The sequence below is a fragment of the Chlorocebus sabaeus genome, chromosome 1 (genome assembly GCF_047675955.1).
Source record: "Chlorocebus sabaeus isolate Y175 chromosome 1, mChlSab1.0.hap1, whole genome shotgun sequence".
Taxonomy (NCBI): domain Eukaryota; kingdom Metazoa; phylum Chordata; class Mammalia; order Primates; family Cercopithecidae; genus Chlorocebus; species Chlorocebus sabaeus.
This window is the reverse complement of record NC_132904.1, coordinates 92,356,141-92,370,886: the sequence shown is the minus strand read 5'-3', so window position 1 is coordinate 92,370,886 and position 14,746 is coordinate 92,356,141. Positions and strand designations below refer to the sequence as shown.

Below are 14,746 nucleotides of genomic sequence, written 5' to 3'. Positions count from 1 at the left end.
GCCAAGACGCCTAATACTGTCCCTAAGGGTTTTGGCTTTAGTTCCACCCTTACTGTCCTGGCTTGAAACTCATTTTATTTCTGTACTTGGGTATTTCTCCTTCTCACTTTTAAACTAGGTATTATTTATTTTTATTTAGTATTACATGAAGCTGCTATCTGTCCATACTATTCTGTTTGACAGTAGTACTGTCATCAATCGTTTTTATTTGTGTGATAGTAAACACTTTTGTCAGCTATTTACTTTTTATGATTCATTTTATTTCAGGTTTTACTTAAAAAGCATATATTGGCTTTTATCATATTTGTCATACCTAATAAATTTCAAATTTTTCATTATATTTTATATTTCCTAATTCTGTTTCCGTGAATTTTTCTTATATTTTGCTGTATGCACACATCTTTGCAACTGTTTGCCTGACTTATATACCTGTTTTTCTGAGAGTTTCCCCTTACCTCAACATGGCTATACCTACAACTTTATTATCCTTTGACAAATCTAACTGATCCACAAGTGACACACACTGAAACCTAGACAATGCTTGTCTTCTTGGGACTTTTGTCTGAAACGTCAAAGCCAGAACTGGTTCAACTTAAAACTCAGTAATTGTTAGTAATGTTTCCTGCTAGGCAAAAAAAAAAAAAAAAAAAAAAAAAAACGGCTTCTTTGTAGCTAGAAAAAATGAAGCTAGTTACAAGCTGGGAAAAATAAAAAATAAATAAAAAAGATGGAAAGTGCTAGCCATGTTTGAATCCCTAATGTTCTTCAAGTCCAGCTGGGTCTATTTATTGCTTGGGACATTTCTGCCGTTAACATAAACACAGGTTTATGTTGTTGTAGATTGGGGTGGGGGTACCCAGATCTGTAATATGCATCTTTGATTTCTCCAATATTGCTGTCTTGGTAGTTCTCCACCTTTCTAACTTTTCCTACTTTTTAGTTTACTGTTTACACACGGTGGTAGTTTCCAAAGTCCTTTTCTCCTTCTACTTTCTTTTTCTGGAAAAACCCCTCTATACTCATAGGCTTCATCCACTACTGTATCTTTGATGATGTCTGAGTTCATTAGTGTAGCGTTCTCTATTACACTTCAGACTTTATTTTCATTTGCTTAGTATTCATCTCCATCTAATTCACAGGCATCTCAAATTTGATACAGCCAAAATTATATCAATTCCTCTAAGTATGCTTTTTCTGTGATCTGTCCTAATCATACCACTAATCATCTACACTAGAAATCTTAGACTCAAACATTTCTCCATCTTCCTCATTCCCCACAACAAAATATGCATAAATCCTTCCTTAATCAGTCTCCTGTCTCGTTGTTTCAGTTTAGACTTACTTCTGACGTAAACCTGAGTCCATCAAGCATATAGACCACTATGATGTGTGAAGAACTCTGCAAGGTGTGAAGACAGTCTTTGGCCTCAAGGAGCTATCATCTAGATTGTGGAACAAATGCTGCTATCTACATTCTTCTCATATCTGATTTAAAAAAGTATTTACATGAACAAAATACTACTCTGGATGTACTCATATCCTTGATTACAGTGGTTCTCAAAATGTGGGGCATAGGCACATTGAGGGCAGGGCTCATGAGGCCTTTCCCAGGGCCTGTGAGGTCAATACTATTTTCATTATACTATTAATAGTAAGACTTCACTTTTTTCACTGTGTTGAAGTTTGCCAACGATGATGCAAAAGCAATGTTGGGTAAAATTCCTAATTTTAGCTCAAATCAAGGTAGTAACACTCAACTATTATTTTAGGCATGTATTCTTCACTGTCATAAATTCCCAGTAAGAAAAAACTGAGCCACAATGTCCTTGATGAAGCAATAAAAATCATGTCAGGTTTGCCAGGCACAGTGGCTCACACCTGTAATCCCAGCACTTTGGGAGGCTGAGGCGGGTGGATCACAAGGTCAAGAAATTGAGACCATCCTGGCCAACATGGTGAAACCCTGTCTCCACTAAAACTACAAAAATTAGCCAGGTATGGTGGTATGTGTCTGTAATCCCAGCCACTCGGGAGGCTGAGGCAGGAGAATCACTCGAACCTGGAAGGCGGAGGTTGCAGTGAGCCAAGATCACGCCACTGCACTCCAGCCTGGGCGAGAGAGCGAGACTGTCTCAAAAAAAAAAAAAAAGAAAAAAAAAAATCATGTCGAGTATACAAACCTTTCACATGCTGTTCTCTTATTGAACTTTTCCTCTTATAGAAACGTACTCATTCTTTAAAGCTCAGATTATCTACTATTTCGTTTTTCCTCTGAGAGGTCTTCAAGACCTCTCCTCTAACTTCCCCAACACACACTTATCACTGTTCCCCCCAACTATCTTTTCTGAACTCTCTCGGTCTTTGTTCGTATCTCACAGCCTTTACTTTTTTATGGGTGAGAAGGAGATGGTGATTTCTGTGTCTTTCCTTCCCATTTGGAAAGTATCACTGGATTAACACACACTATAAAAGGATAATGGATTTTAATGATTATTCTGGGACATTGCTTAAACAGTTCACACCATCATGCTCTAAAGGCATAAAAGCTTATTTACTGTTTTGAAGGTTACTTTTCATCTTGTTTATTTTTCCTCTCCATCTCCGCCCTGCTTCTCCCTTCTCTTTTATTCCTTGAAACCACTGATGTTGCACTCAAGCAGAATTTAGCTCTATTAGTAACAAGCTGTGCTAAAATTTTTCTTATTCTCTGTGAATAAATCTGCCTTCTTTATTTTTTTATTCTTTGTTAGTCATTTGTCATTTTCTGAACTTTTTAAGTTTCTTTTCATGGATGTAAAGATCAGAACTAGATACAACATTGTAGTTGAAGGATTAATATCTAAATTCTTAGATTTTGTGTTCCTGTTAGAACTTTGTAAACGGATATTTTGTTTTGTGTTTATTTTTGAATAAGAAACTTACTGAAACTGATTTTTTTTGCTCTACTGTGGGCTTCAGTTACTTTTTTTGCTTTTTAAATCTACAATGTTTGAATGTCATGCAACTTAATTTTCTTAAATTGCCAACCTGCTATACTCTGATGTGTAGAACTTTATCAACTGCTTTAACCATTAATTAAAAATTTTCATTATCATAGAGACACGGTATCTTACAACAAAGAGGCTTCTAGGTTAGCGATTATAGAGTACTAAAATTCTTAAAAGACTTCACACTATTTAGTCACATTTATTTCCACAAACACTTTTCAGTACCTATTATAGGTTAGGATTTAAACTGGTATTTGGATATCATTACCTACTTGGTATTTTACTGTACAATCAGTCCAGTTTACAGAAGAGGTTCATTCTAAGATTTTTAGGATACTTACAATACATACCCCAACTGAAACAAAAAATGTTCCTCAACTAATTTACAAATGCCTGTTTAGCCTACGATGCCAAAAATATAACATTTCTTTTACCTAGAGAATCATCAACACAAATAATTGTTGCAGTATTAGTGATTAAACACAACTTTTAAAAAAAGGAAATGCCGTAGCATCCCAAATAAAGCAAAGACATTTCATTTAAACTTCACACATACACAAAGTATAATGTGGGTGTATTTTAAAAGATATAGATGAAGAAACATCGATGATTAACAAATTTAATATCAAAACCATCCTTTCATTATCTGAGTGGGTCCAATCTAATAACATGACCAGAAAATTTTCTCCAGCTGTTAGAGTAATGTAACAGCAGAACTCAGAGATTTGAAACATAAGGGACTCGGCCAGGCGCGGTGGCTCACGCCTGTAATCCCGGCACTCTGGGAGGCCGAGGCAGGTGGATCACGAGGTCAAGAGATTGAGACCATCTTGGCCAACATGGTGAAACCTCGTCCCTACTACTAAAAATACAAAAACTAGCTGGGCATGGTGGCGCGTGCCTGTAGTCCCAGCTACTCAGGAGGCTGAGGTAGGAGAATAGATTGAACCCAGGAGGCGGAGGTTGTAGCGAGCCAAGATTGCGCCACTGCCCTCTAGCCTGGCGACAGGAGACTCTGTCTCAAACAACAAAAAAAAAGAGAAACATAAGAGACCTTACCTACTGTTACTGTAGGAGACCATAAGGAAAACATAAAGGAACAAGGACAGTTTCTAGGAGCAAAGACTGTCCCCAAGTAAGAGTCTACAATGCAACAGAATCTCAGTATTGCAATGACAAGGAACTGAATTTAGCTAGGAATCTTAAATGAGCTTGAAAGCAGATCTTCCCCAGAGCCTCTATTAAAGAACAGAGTCCCAAGCAACACCTTGATTTCAGCCTTGTAAAGCTCTAAACAGAAGACCCAGATGAGCCTACACAGATTTCCAACCGACAGAAAACTGAGATGACAAATATTTAAAGCTAAGTTCATGGCAATCTGTTAAGGCAACAAGAAAACTAATACAGATGGCAGGTTCCAGGAACAAATGTATTTCAAAGTAGCCAGAGCAAAGGATGGGAAAGGTAAAAACGGAAGACAAGTTAGGGATGAAGTTGGTGAGGCAGATAGGGTCTAGGTTATAAAAAATTAAGATTTTATTATGTAAGCTACGAAGAGATGCTAAAACTTTAATTTTGTGGGAGAGATGATAGATAATGACAAATGACAGAAATGTTGTTAACTGGGGATGAGGAGGAGAAAATAGGCAGGGAGATTAATGAGGAATGTATTATGAACATCTGGGCTACAGATGATGAAAGCCTGAACCAAAGCAATGGGAACACAAAAAGGCACAAAAACCAGTATGCTTTTGGTATATTTCAGAAGCAAAAAAGGTCTTCATTCCGGACTAATAGTGGGGATTACAGAGTAGTCATTGATGACTCAAAGTGTTTTAGCATCAGTAATTTGGTGGATGATGATGTTCAACAATCAACATAAGGAATACAACAAAAGCATAATATTTTGTGGGGGCTAAAAACCGGAAACAAAGGGGAAATATATTTTCCTCTAATTGCAAAATAATGGAGACAAAGTTAAGAATTTTAAAGCAGCAAGAAAACATAAATAACATCTATTTTGTTAGGCTCGATTACCTCTGCTGTTGCTTTCTGGATAGGCAAGTGTAGGCTTACTTGGGGAGCGTCGTAGATCACTATTAAGGAAAGGCTTATCCGAAGGATATACTACATATGGAGATGAAGAATGCCGAACCATGCTTCCATTAGACCTTGATGGCTCAGCTAAGATGTTCTAAAAAATAAAGACACAAATTACCTTTCAAAAGTGTGAACTACAAATAGCCGGTTTAAACCACAAATATTTATGACTGAGAACTAGACTGTCTATACAGACAAGAGAAAAAAATCCACTGACTAGAAACGACAAAATTCAATCAATGAAGAAATACAACTTTTAAAGTGTTCATATTAGTCTAAATATAGCCATAGGCCAGACACTACAAAAGAAAATAACTTTCAAACAACTTGAATACAAATGCTGTGCAGAAATACTTACATGATACAATGAACGTAAATACTGTAGTTAAAAATACATACTGTGAAATATACATTCAGAAAAATAAATACATTATTTTTACAGGACCAGAAATTGCTACAAATGACTGAATTACTCTATTCCCCATCAACAAACTACTACTTGAATATTTAGAGTATTCAAAACTCCAGAAAGAAAATAAGGCACTGTCCCTGCCTCAAATAATTTACATTTAATTAACAAAAAAGAAAATAATTAGAAAACATTAAGGCCCATCAAACACTCAAATATAAAACTTTATTTCTACAGTACACCATTCTGTCATAAATGAGATTCTGTTAAATTTAGGATTCCACATAATAATCTCAGCCTAGAGGATGCTAACTGTGGAGTTTTATTTGTTGTAGGCAACTTCCTATTGACAGATGGTACCAGACTGGTGGAAGTAACTAAGAAGCTGAGGGTTAAGGTGGAAAATATGACTGCTAGCTGTTCAAAATGTTCAGACATCCACTTTCCTTCCTCAAACCGCCACAGCAAACTATGTTTTTCAATTCTTACCTTTGAAAACTTAAATTTACCAGAATAATCCGTGTTCATAAAAGTACAAGAGCACAATATTTAAAAGAGTAAACAATCTCCTGAAAAAACGGTTATCGAAATATCCGCACTGTATTTAAATCTTAAAGATTTTACTTCCATGTTAAAAATCATGCAAATTTCCAGTTGATTTAAGAAAGCAAATATAAAAGATTTTCTATTTATATAAATATAAAACACACTATGGCTATGAAAATCAAAAGTGGGGACAAAGAGCTTAGGAGGGTAGGGGCACGTCTTAAAGGTGGTACTCAAATAAGTGCTAAATATACTATAGTATGTTCACATATAACAAAGACTACTATTTGGCATTTTCCAAACTTAATAGCAAATTGGCATCTGGTTTTAGAGGTAACTGGAAAACAGGATTGAGTTTTCAATTCTTTATAATATGGTCAAAGGTCTTGCAAAGCATCCTGAATTATTGCATAGCTTAAAAGTCACAGGGAACCTCAAGTTCTCATTGGTTATTTACAACCCACCAGAATCCTATCATTTAATATTCAAAAATATTAAGTGACTTGCCGACCACCCTCTGCCCAGTCAGGAGAATCCCATTAATTATGTGATTAACTAATAAACTAGTTCCCAAAATGGAACTACCTCTGTTCTACATTTTATATGTTAGTGGGTTTGTCCTTTACTATTTTATATCACTCCTCATGACCTATACATTTTTATTATCTGTATGCCCTGTGGTATAATAAAAAATATATTTAGTCTTTTGTCCTTGGTTTCAGACAGAGATTCAAAAACTCCTAGAATTTCTTAAGTGATAGGGTATCCTTGTTAGGCTGATGAGGGGACTCAAGGTAGGGCACCTAGATAGCTTCAGGTTTGAAGGCATCTTCTGGGAGCTGGTTGCCAGTAAAACCAACCACTAGATTATAAAGAGTTACAAATTTCAGCCAGGCACACGGTGGCTCATGCCTGTAATCCCAGCACTTTAGGAGGCTGAGCTGGGTGGATCACTTGAGGTCAGGAGTTCGAGACTAACCTGGCCAACATGGTGAAACTCTGGCTCTATCTAAAATATAAAAAAATGAGTCGAGTGTGGTGTCGTGCCCTGTAATCCCAATTACTCGGGAAGCCGAGGCAGGAGAATCGCTTGAACCCAGGAGGTGGATGTTGCAGTGAGCCAAGATTGGGCCACTGCACTACAGCCTGGGCAACAGAGTGAGACTCCGTGTGTGTGTGTGTGTGTGTGTGTGTGTTGGGGGGGAGGGAGGTGCGGTGGGTAAGAGTTACAAATTTCAGCCCTAGGCCCTGACCTCAGGGGAGGTAAGGGGCTGAGATTGAGCCCAGTGACCAGTGGATAAATTACTCAATTATGTACCTATGTAATGAAAGCTCAATGAAACCTCTTGAATAATGAGGTTTGGGGAGCTTCTAGATTGTTGAACATACTGATATGCCGGGAAGGTGCTGTACCACAGAGAACATAGAAGCCCTTTCACACCTTGCCCTATGTCTCCTCCATTTGGCTGTTCCTGAGTTGTGTCCTTTATATAACTGAAATTGCTTAAGTACAGTCTTTCCTGAATACTGTGAGCCGTTCTTGGAAAGTTGCAGGAATCCCTTAATTTGTAGTCAGCTGAGCAGAAATGTAGATGCTCTGTGAACTCTGACTTGACTTGGGGGCGGGCAGTCTTGTGAAATGGAGCCCCTTAATGTATGGGGGTCTGAGCTACATCTGGGCAGTGATAGAATTAAAATAATTTTAGGACACCCAGTTGGTGTAGCATTTTTGCTGGAGAAATTAAGTTCTAATAAAGGATTTTCATTCTGTTCAATAAATCTGTTGAATATTAACTACACATTTCCTCCACAAACAGGAAACTGCACATCACTTATAAAAGATTATCCTTTTCAGCAAAGTTACTATAACCCTTTAAGAGATCATCAAAAGCTTTTGAGCTTCTTTATATGTAACAAATAGCACAAATATCATAGGAAGGCTGTGTAGAAAGAAGCCCAAGTCTAACTCCCAATTCACTAATCTTTCCATGACCCTAAGCACTCAGTAAAAATTATTCCAAACAAAACATGATTGTAGGAGAAACTTTCAGGATTAAAGGCAAAATGTTTAACGTGATCACTATCTTTTCCTGCAGCCTTTAGTTGTTAGGGCAAATATCTCATTTAGGAACACACAATTCAACAAATATTTACTGAACATCTTTTATGACACTGTGTGAAGTATGAAGCATAATTTAAAAATGCATATTACTTGCTTTCTTTATAAGTGGAACATGCAACACAGCTGCAAGACATTAGCTAGATAAAACTCAAATACAAAGGAGTAGGTGGGAACTGCTAAACTGGATGTGATAGAGACTAAGTGCAAATTAAATTCAGATGCATTCAATAGAATATTGCTTCAGATCAGTATGGTAAAAGAAGGTCTTTATTAGTGGTGAAATCGATACTGGATCTTGTAGATTGACATGTATTCTAATAGGCAAGCTAGAAATGGGTATGAAAGGCAATTATTTCTAGGTCAATGAATACATTAGTTTAGCTGAAAAAAGAGTTTGTGTACACATGTTGAGGAAATAAAATTGGAGAAGTCAAGGTCCAATGGTGGAGAAACATGAGGTAGAGCTCTGAGCAGCGCAATCAATGCAATAGCTTCAAAGTAAAAATCAATACAATCATCAATGAATGTAAAAAAGCATTCAATAAAATTCAACATCCAGCTATTATTTTTTAAAAAACTTATTTCCTTATGATAATACAAAGTTTTACAAGAAAACATGGCAAACATACTTAATGATGGAAAACTTGAAATATTCCTTTTAAAATCAGCAATAAGACAAAGATATCTACATCAATTCTAGTCAAGATTGTATTTCGTTTCCTAGTCTGCACACTAAGATTTAAAAAAAAAAGAATAACAGCTGTTAAGATTGAAAAGGAAGAATCCCAGTTTTGGATTATGACCATCTAACTAGAAAAAAACAAAAAATCTTCAATTATGAGAATTAAGTCTGGAAGATTGCTGGGTAAAATAGATATGCAAGAGTCAGTAATTTTATATATTAGAAAATGTAACTTATGAAAATATATATCACGCAACTAAAAACTAGAAATAAATTGAACAATATACAAGACATGAAATTATACAAGTACTGAAAAATGTAAAAGTTCTAAATAAATGGAGTAGCATAACGACAGAATGGTCAATATCCTAAACATATCAGTTATACCCAAATTAAGCTAGAAATTCAATAAAATCTCAATCAAAATTCCAATAGCAGGTTCTAGAATTTCTACTGAAGAAAAGCAAAGGACCAACAATAGCTAATGTTTCTCTTGAGTAACAAGGAGGTAAATGCCTCGACAGCGGGTATCTGAGTAGGAGAGACAAATACAACAAAGGGATAAACAGCCAGGTAACACACCCATATGCATATGGAAATGAACATATTGCAAACCATGTTTGAGAAAGGATGAATTTTCAACAAGTAGTGTGGGGAAAATTGTGTATTTTAAGTAAAACCATTAAATTGGATCCCTATCTCTCAGCATACAAATTAATTTCAAGTAAATTAAGGACATAAAAGTCTCCAACTTTAAAACATGTAGGAAAAAAATACAGAAGAATACAACCAAGGCCTTGGAGAAAGGAAGAATTTCTTAAACAGCAATCACTAATTATAAAAAGACTAACAAATTTTACACTAAAAGTAACAACTATTAATCAAAAGGTATCAAAGACAAGCCAACATGTCCTTGGAACAGTCTTAACAAACTGATAATTAACATCCACAATATGTGAAAGAATGCCTATAAATCAGTAAGAACAGGCAACCCAATTGAAAAACAGGCAAAAGACACGAACAGGTATTTCACAGAAGAAAACACACACACAAGAAAGTAAAGGTAAGAAAAAAACAGGGTGCATATTCACCAATGATAAGAGGAGCACAAATCAGAAAAAGAATAGGACATCATTTCACACACACAGCAAAAATTTACAAGTGAGACAATACCATCCATTTAAGAGGACACAGAATAAAGAGGGCTGTTGGTATAATCACTTGGTAAAACAATTTAGTATGACCGAGTAAAGCTGAAGACGCACGTGCTCTGTGAACCAGATAATTCATTCAGTTACATTAGCTGAACGATTTTCTCTCTTCTTTCTTGAAAATGATACGAGTTGAGTCACAGTACATATTCCATGACCCACTACTGAGTTGTAATCCAGAGCCCAGCCTGAGGTCTGAAAAAAAAAAACAATCACTGCTCTAGAGTTGCCCCTTGGAAACATTTTCTCTCAGGACCCCTTTACACTCCAAAAAATTTAGTGAAAAGAACAGAACTATTTTACATTTCTGCAGATCTCTTTAATGTTTGCCTTAAAAAAAGAATGCTGGATTCTTTTATCTAGTTCCACATTCGCTCTGTTGGATATGTTATTTTGTTTGACATATTAAAGAAGATCTAGTCTACCACAAACGTGGTCATTACAGAAGGATCTTGTAGACTCGGAGAGGGTCTTGGAGATCTCCAAGGGTTGTGAGGCCATACTTCGAGAACTGCACTCTGGAGAAACATTTGCCATGTACAGCATATAAGAATGAATACAACAATGTTGTTTATAATATCTGGCAAACAAATGAACAACAAAACTTATTAAATCCAAAGCCCATTAAGATACTGTCATTTACTAGCTAGATTTTTGACTCAACCTCTCTGTGACTCATTTTGCTCATTTGAAAAAGGAAATATTAATGCCAGTCTCAGAAGGTTATTGTGAGGATTAAATGAATTAATACATGAAAAGTGCTTAAAGTGCCTTTAAGGACTATGCATGCCAGATAGTCCTATATAAATACCATACATTATAATCTTAAAATATGAGGTACTGGGTGGGCGTGGGAAGGAGAAGGAAGACACAAAGAGGTACATGAATACATGAAGGTATTCATTTTATTATTCTCAAAAAGTAAATCTTATATTTAATATTATAAAATGTATGATAGCCATAAAACATTTTTAAGGGAAATTAATATGGAGCTACTGTGCAGCTTGGTCGAAGGAACTATCTAAAAAGTCAGAGAGACAAATTAAGAGATTAGTTCATTAATCACCAAGGTTACTGTGAAAACATTACAAGGCTGACATGAAAGACACTCTTGTGTGTTTCAACGCAATGCTGTCCATACTTCTATATGGAATTAATTTCATTATACCCAATCATAGTTGCTTTCCTGCCTTTTCCACCAGTCGAATTTATCAATTCAAGAGCAATCACTCAATAAATGTTACCTAGACCTAACTGAAACCTATCGCCCTACTTCCATGTTGTTCACATTTGAGATTTACAGGGTTGAGGCTTCCTAAAGACGGTTATTCATTAATCTACTTGTTAAAAATCCTGGCCTGTAAAGCATCTCAATGTACTTATAAGTAGCTCCATATGGGTTTATCAATGTCGAAAACAGTTGAATGTAACAGTTGTTAATCTTCACAACGGGGAAATCTGAATACGAGTTGTGTTTTCAGTTCATGGTATAGTTTTAACAAGTTTTTTTTTTTTTTAAATGTTGCCTACTGTTAAGATCAGCTGTTTGTTAAGCTAAGTGCTTTTCCAATGCTTTTGGAAATGGCAGCCTTATTTCTGATGGGACATCTAAGCAGGACCTTTTCTTACGCACCAAGAAACCAACTAAATTTAGTCATTTTTGTTTTGAGAAACAGTAGCTTCCAAATTAGACATTTTGATGTAGCAGATTGAGTTATGCTTGTTATACTTTGGTTTGCGGAGGATCCTAGACACTCTTAGTGTACCCTTGATATTTAGAATCCAATTAAAGCTGAGCTTAGCACAAAAAAATGTATATGCTTTCCTAATGAACGGTCTTTGGGGTTTCTGTCAAGGCTACCGTATTAAGTACTAAGAGCTGACTATATCCCAGTGCCAATGCTCAGCTAGGTGTCCTTGGCATAACGCAGCTCAATTAAACATTTATTTAATATTTTATTTTATAGAAACAGAGTCGCTCTGTCGCCCAGGCTGGAGAGCAGTGGCACTATCATAGCTCACTTCAGCCTCGAACTCGTTGGGCTCAAGTCACCTTCCTGCCTCAGCCTCCCTAGTAGCTGGTATTACAGGCATGAGCCACGCACCGACTCAACATTTGTATGAGTATTCCTTTTCCTTGTTCAGTCTTCAAGTGCTTAACTGTTGAGAGCAGTGAAAAGCCCTCTTCTCCCAAGTTTAATCACTTCTCCTATAAAATCTCATCCATCTGCTGACACTTCTAATAGTTTCTTTTACTTTTTTCTTTTACTGACCTAATCCTGAATAACCTTAAATTGCTGCTTTCATTACTTCTCCTTAACTTCCCCAAACCTCTCTGCAAACTTCTAATTCCCATCTGCTGAATGCTTAGGTTGTTGAAAACCGCGGCGTTGGAAAGCTTTGATAGAAGTAAATGTTGGAGCTCTTATTTCTCCAGCTCTTATTTCTCCACTGTCAATACTTTTGGTCCCATTATTACAAATTCTAACAAGTCTGCGAAAGCTGAAACTGACTTCTCCAAGGTGACCAGGCTTTTTTTTTTTTTTTTTTTTTTGAGACAGAGTCTCGCTCTGTCGCCCAGGCTGGAGTGCAGTGGCGCGATCTCAGCTCACTGCAAGCTCCGCCTCTGGGTTCACGCCATTCTCCTGCCTCAGCCTCCCGAGTAGCTGGGACTACAGGCGCCCGCCACCACGCCCGGCTAGTTTTTTGTATTTTTTGGTAGAGATGGGGTTTCACCGTGTTAGCCAGGATGGTCTCGATCTCCTGACCTCGTGATCCGCCCGTCTCGGCCTCCCAAAATGCTGGGATTACAGGCGTGAGCCACCGCGCCCAGCCCAAGGTGACCAGACTTTCTTGGCATTCCCCACTCCGCTTAGATTCTAGAAAATAACTTTACCCTGATATTCTTCTAGTTCCTTCCCTCACCATCCTTTTTCCACGTTTTTACCTACGTTTCCAATTCACCTCATCCAACTCTACCTCCGTATTACTACTTCTCATTCCGAACTAAAGTTTCCTGAAAGCACCACTGTCCTAGCACATACTCCAAAATTCCTATAGTGCCTTTTTCTCCTTCCTCTACTCTTGGGACAAGCAATTACAATTCCTTCGACACGCAACTAGCTCCATCTTCCCTTCTAAGAAACCTTCTCTGGCCTATCCAAGCACTGTTAATTACGCCCCTCTAGATTATTCTACTAAGGTAGCACTTGCTAAACTGTATTGCGTAGTAATCACTAATTACGTGTAGTTTCTCTTCAGTGCTTTGCCCTTCAAAGCAGGGTTTCTACTCTATTCATTTGAACCCTAACAGTATGCCAGGCATCGAATATTTCCTAAGTGCAGAAATAAGAGCTCCAACATTTACTTCCTATCAAAGCTTTCCAACGCCGCGGTTTTCAACAACGTAAGCATTCGACACTCCAATTTGACAAATACCAGTGAATATCAGTTAATAAACTGGCTGGTGACCTTTGATGAGGCAAAAACAATATTTAAAATCAATTCCCCCTATCGCCTCTCCAAAATGGCATTTCCACAGTGAAGTTCCAGTAATTCTAGGTGGCGGGAAGCGCGCGCTCCGGCTACGAGGATCACACAACGAAGTTCATGTGGACAGCAGTGGGAGGCACTGCAGGGATAGTTAACAGCATAAGCAACGACTAGTAAGCGCTCGAGAGACGGCGGACTACTACTCTGCAGCTGTCTCTTAAAATCACCGGCGCGCCTACCTGCTCTGGCGAGTTTCCTAGAGGGGCCGCTGAACTCACGTGACCAAAGGAGCTACGTTTTCGCAGGCCAGGGAGTGGGCCGTTAGCCCAGTTGGGCCTTGGGAATGTTAGGCAACCGGGGTTGCTACGCCGAAAGGTGAATGAGGGATGGGGAACAGAGACGGCCAGTCTCTGTTCCAGTTTCACTGGAAGCCAGAGGGTGCAGTCTCGACAGAGGAACAGTGAATGGAAGCTTGGGGAGCGCGGGGCAATCTAGGCACTCCCGCCGTCCTCCGGAATTGACTCAGAAGCTGGACTGACAGAGCCCTGAAAGTGACGAAACTCAAAGAGGCCCTTGGGAACGACGTGGGGCCCACTCGCGCCAACCGCTGCTTACCGACAACTGGGAACCAGAAGCCGCAGACACAGACGCCGCCGCCATCTTTCAGCCTGCCCAGGGGGGTCTCCGCACCTTGGGGGCGGTCTGGGTTCTCGTGCTCTTCTCCAAGACTCGGGAGCCGCCCACCAGGGGCGACCCTGGGCTGAACCCCTGATGGAAAAGGGCAACGGTGCTGGTGCTCGGCTTGGAAACCCCTGCCACACACCCCCTCAGGGCCGCCTACGCTCACACCGTACACAGAAAAGGCAACACGTCCTAACGGACGTCTTCCCTAGCCAATCAAAACAGCAGACGTCTTTTAGTAGCAGGAGAGAATCCGCCTCTTCCCTGGTGACGTCACAAGGTAGCGCGTAACTGGGCCCGCTGGGGGCCGACAACGCCGCGGGCTACTGGCCGGCTCTGCGGGGATTCTACGGTGGGGCGGGCCTCCTCCAGTAAGAAGCGTGGGCGAGTAGTGTTGTCGCCAGTGGCAACCGAACGGAGTAATGGAGATAAAACAAAAGCGAAGGCGAAGTTAAAGCACTCCACGAGTTCCCTCGGAGTAAACGCAGGAGAGAGCGTGAGTTTGCCTCGGGGACG

At 38.7% G+C, this 14,746-nt stretch overlaps 1 protein-coding gene across 6 annotated transcripts in view; it reads right to left on the bottom strand.

Moving 5' to 3' along the window:
- CEP57 (centrosomal protein 57) overlaps positions 1-14,746 on the bottom strand; it is a 43,430-nt gene that overhangs the window by 28,542 nt on the left and 142 nt on the right. For 2 of the 6 annotated variants that reach the window (XM_008020600.3, XM_073020476.1), the window contains exons 1-2: positions 14,165-14,736; positions 5,025-5,181 (exon numbers count right to left, since the gene is read on the bottom strand). In XM_008020600.3, the coding sequence (XP_008018791.1) occupies positions 5,025-5,181; positions 14,165-14,209 (202 nt within the window). In that variant the 5' untranslated portion in view covers positions 14,210-14,736. Of the gene's footprint in view, positions 1-5,024; positions 5,182-10,111; positions 10,209-13,788; positions 14,000-14,164; positions 14,738-14,746 lie in introns of those variants that run through there. The other 4 variants (XM_008020602.3, XM_038005302.2, XM_073020486.1 and 1 more) reach the window with 4 other exon arrangements.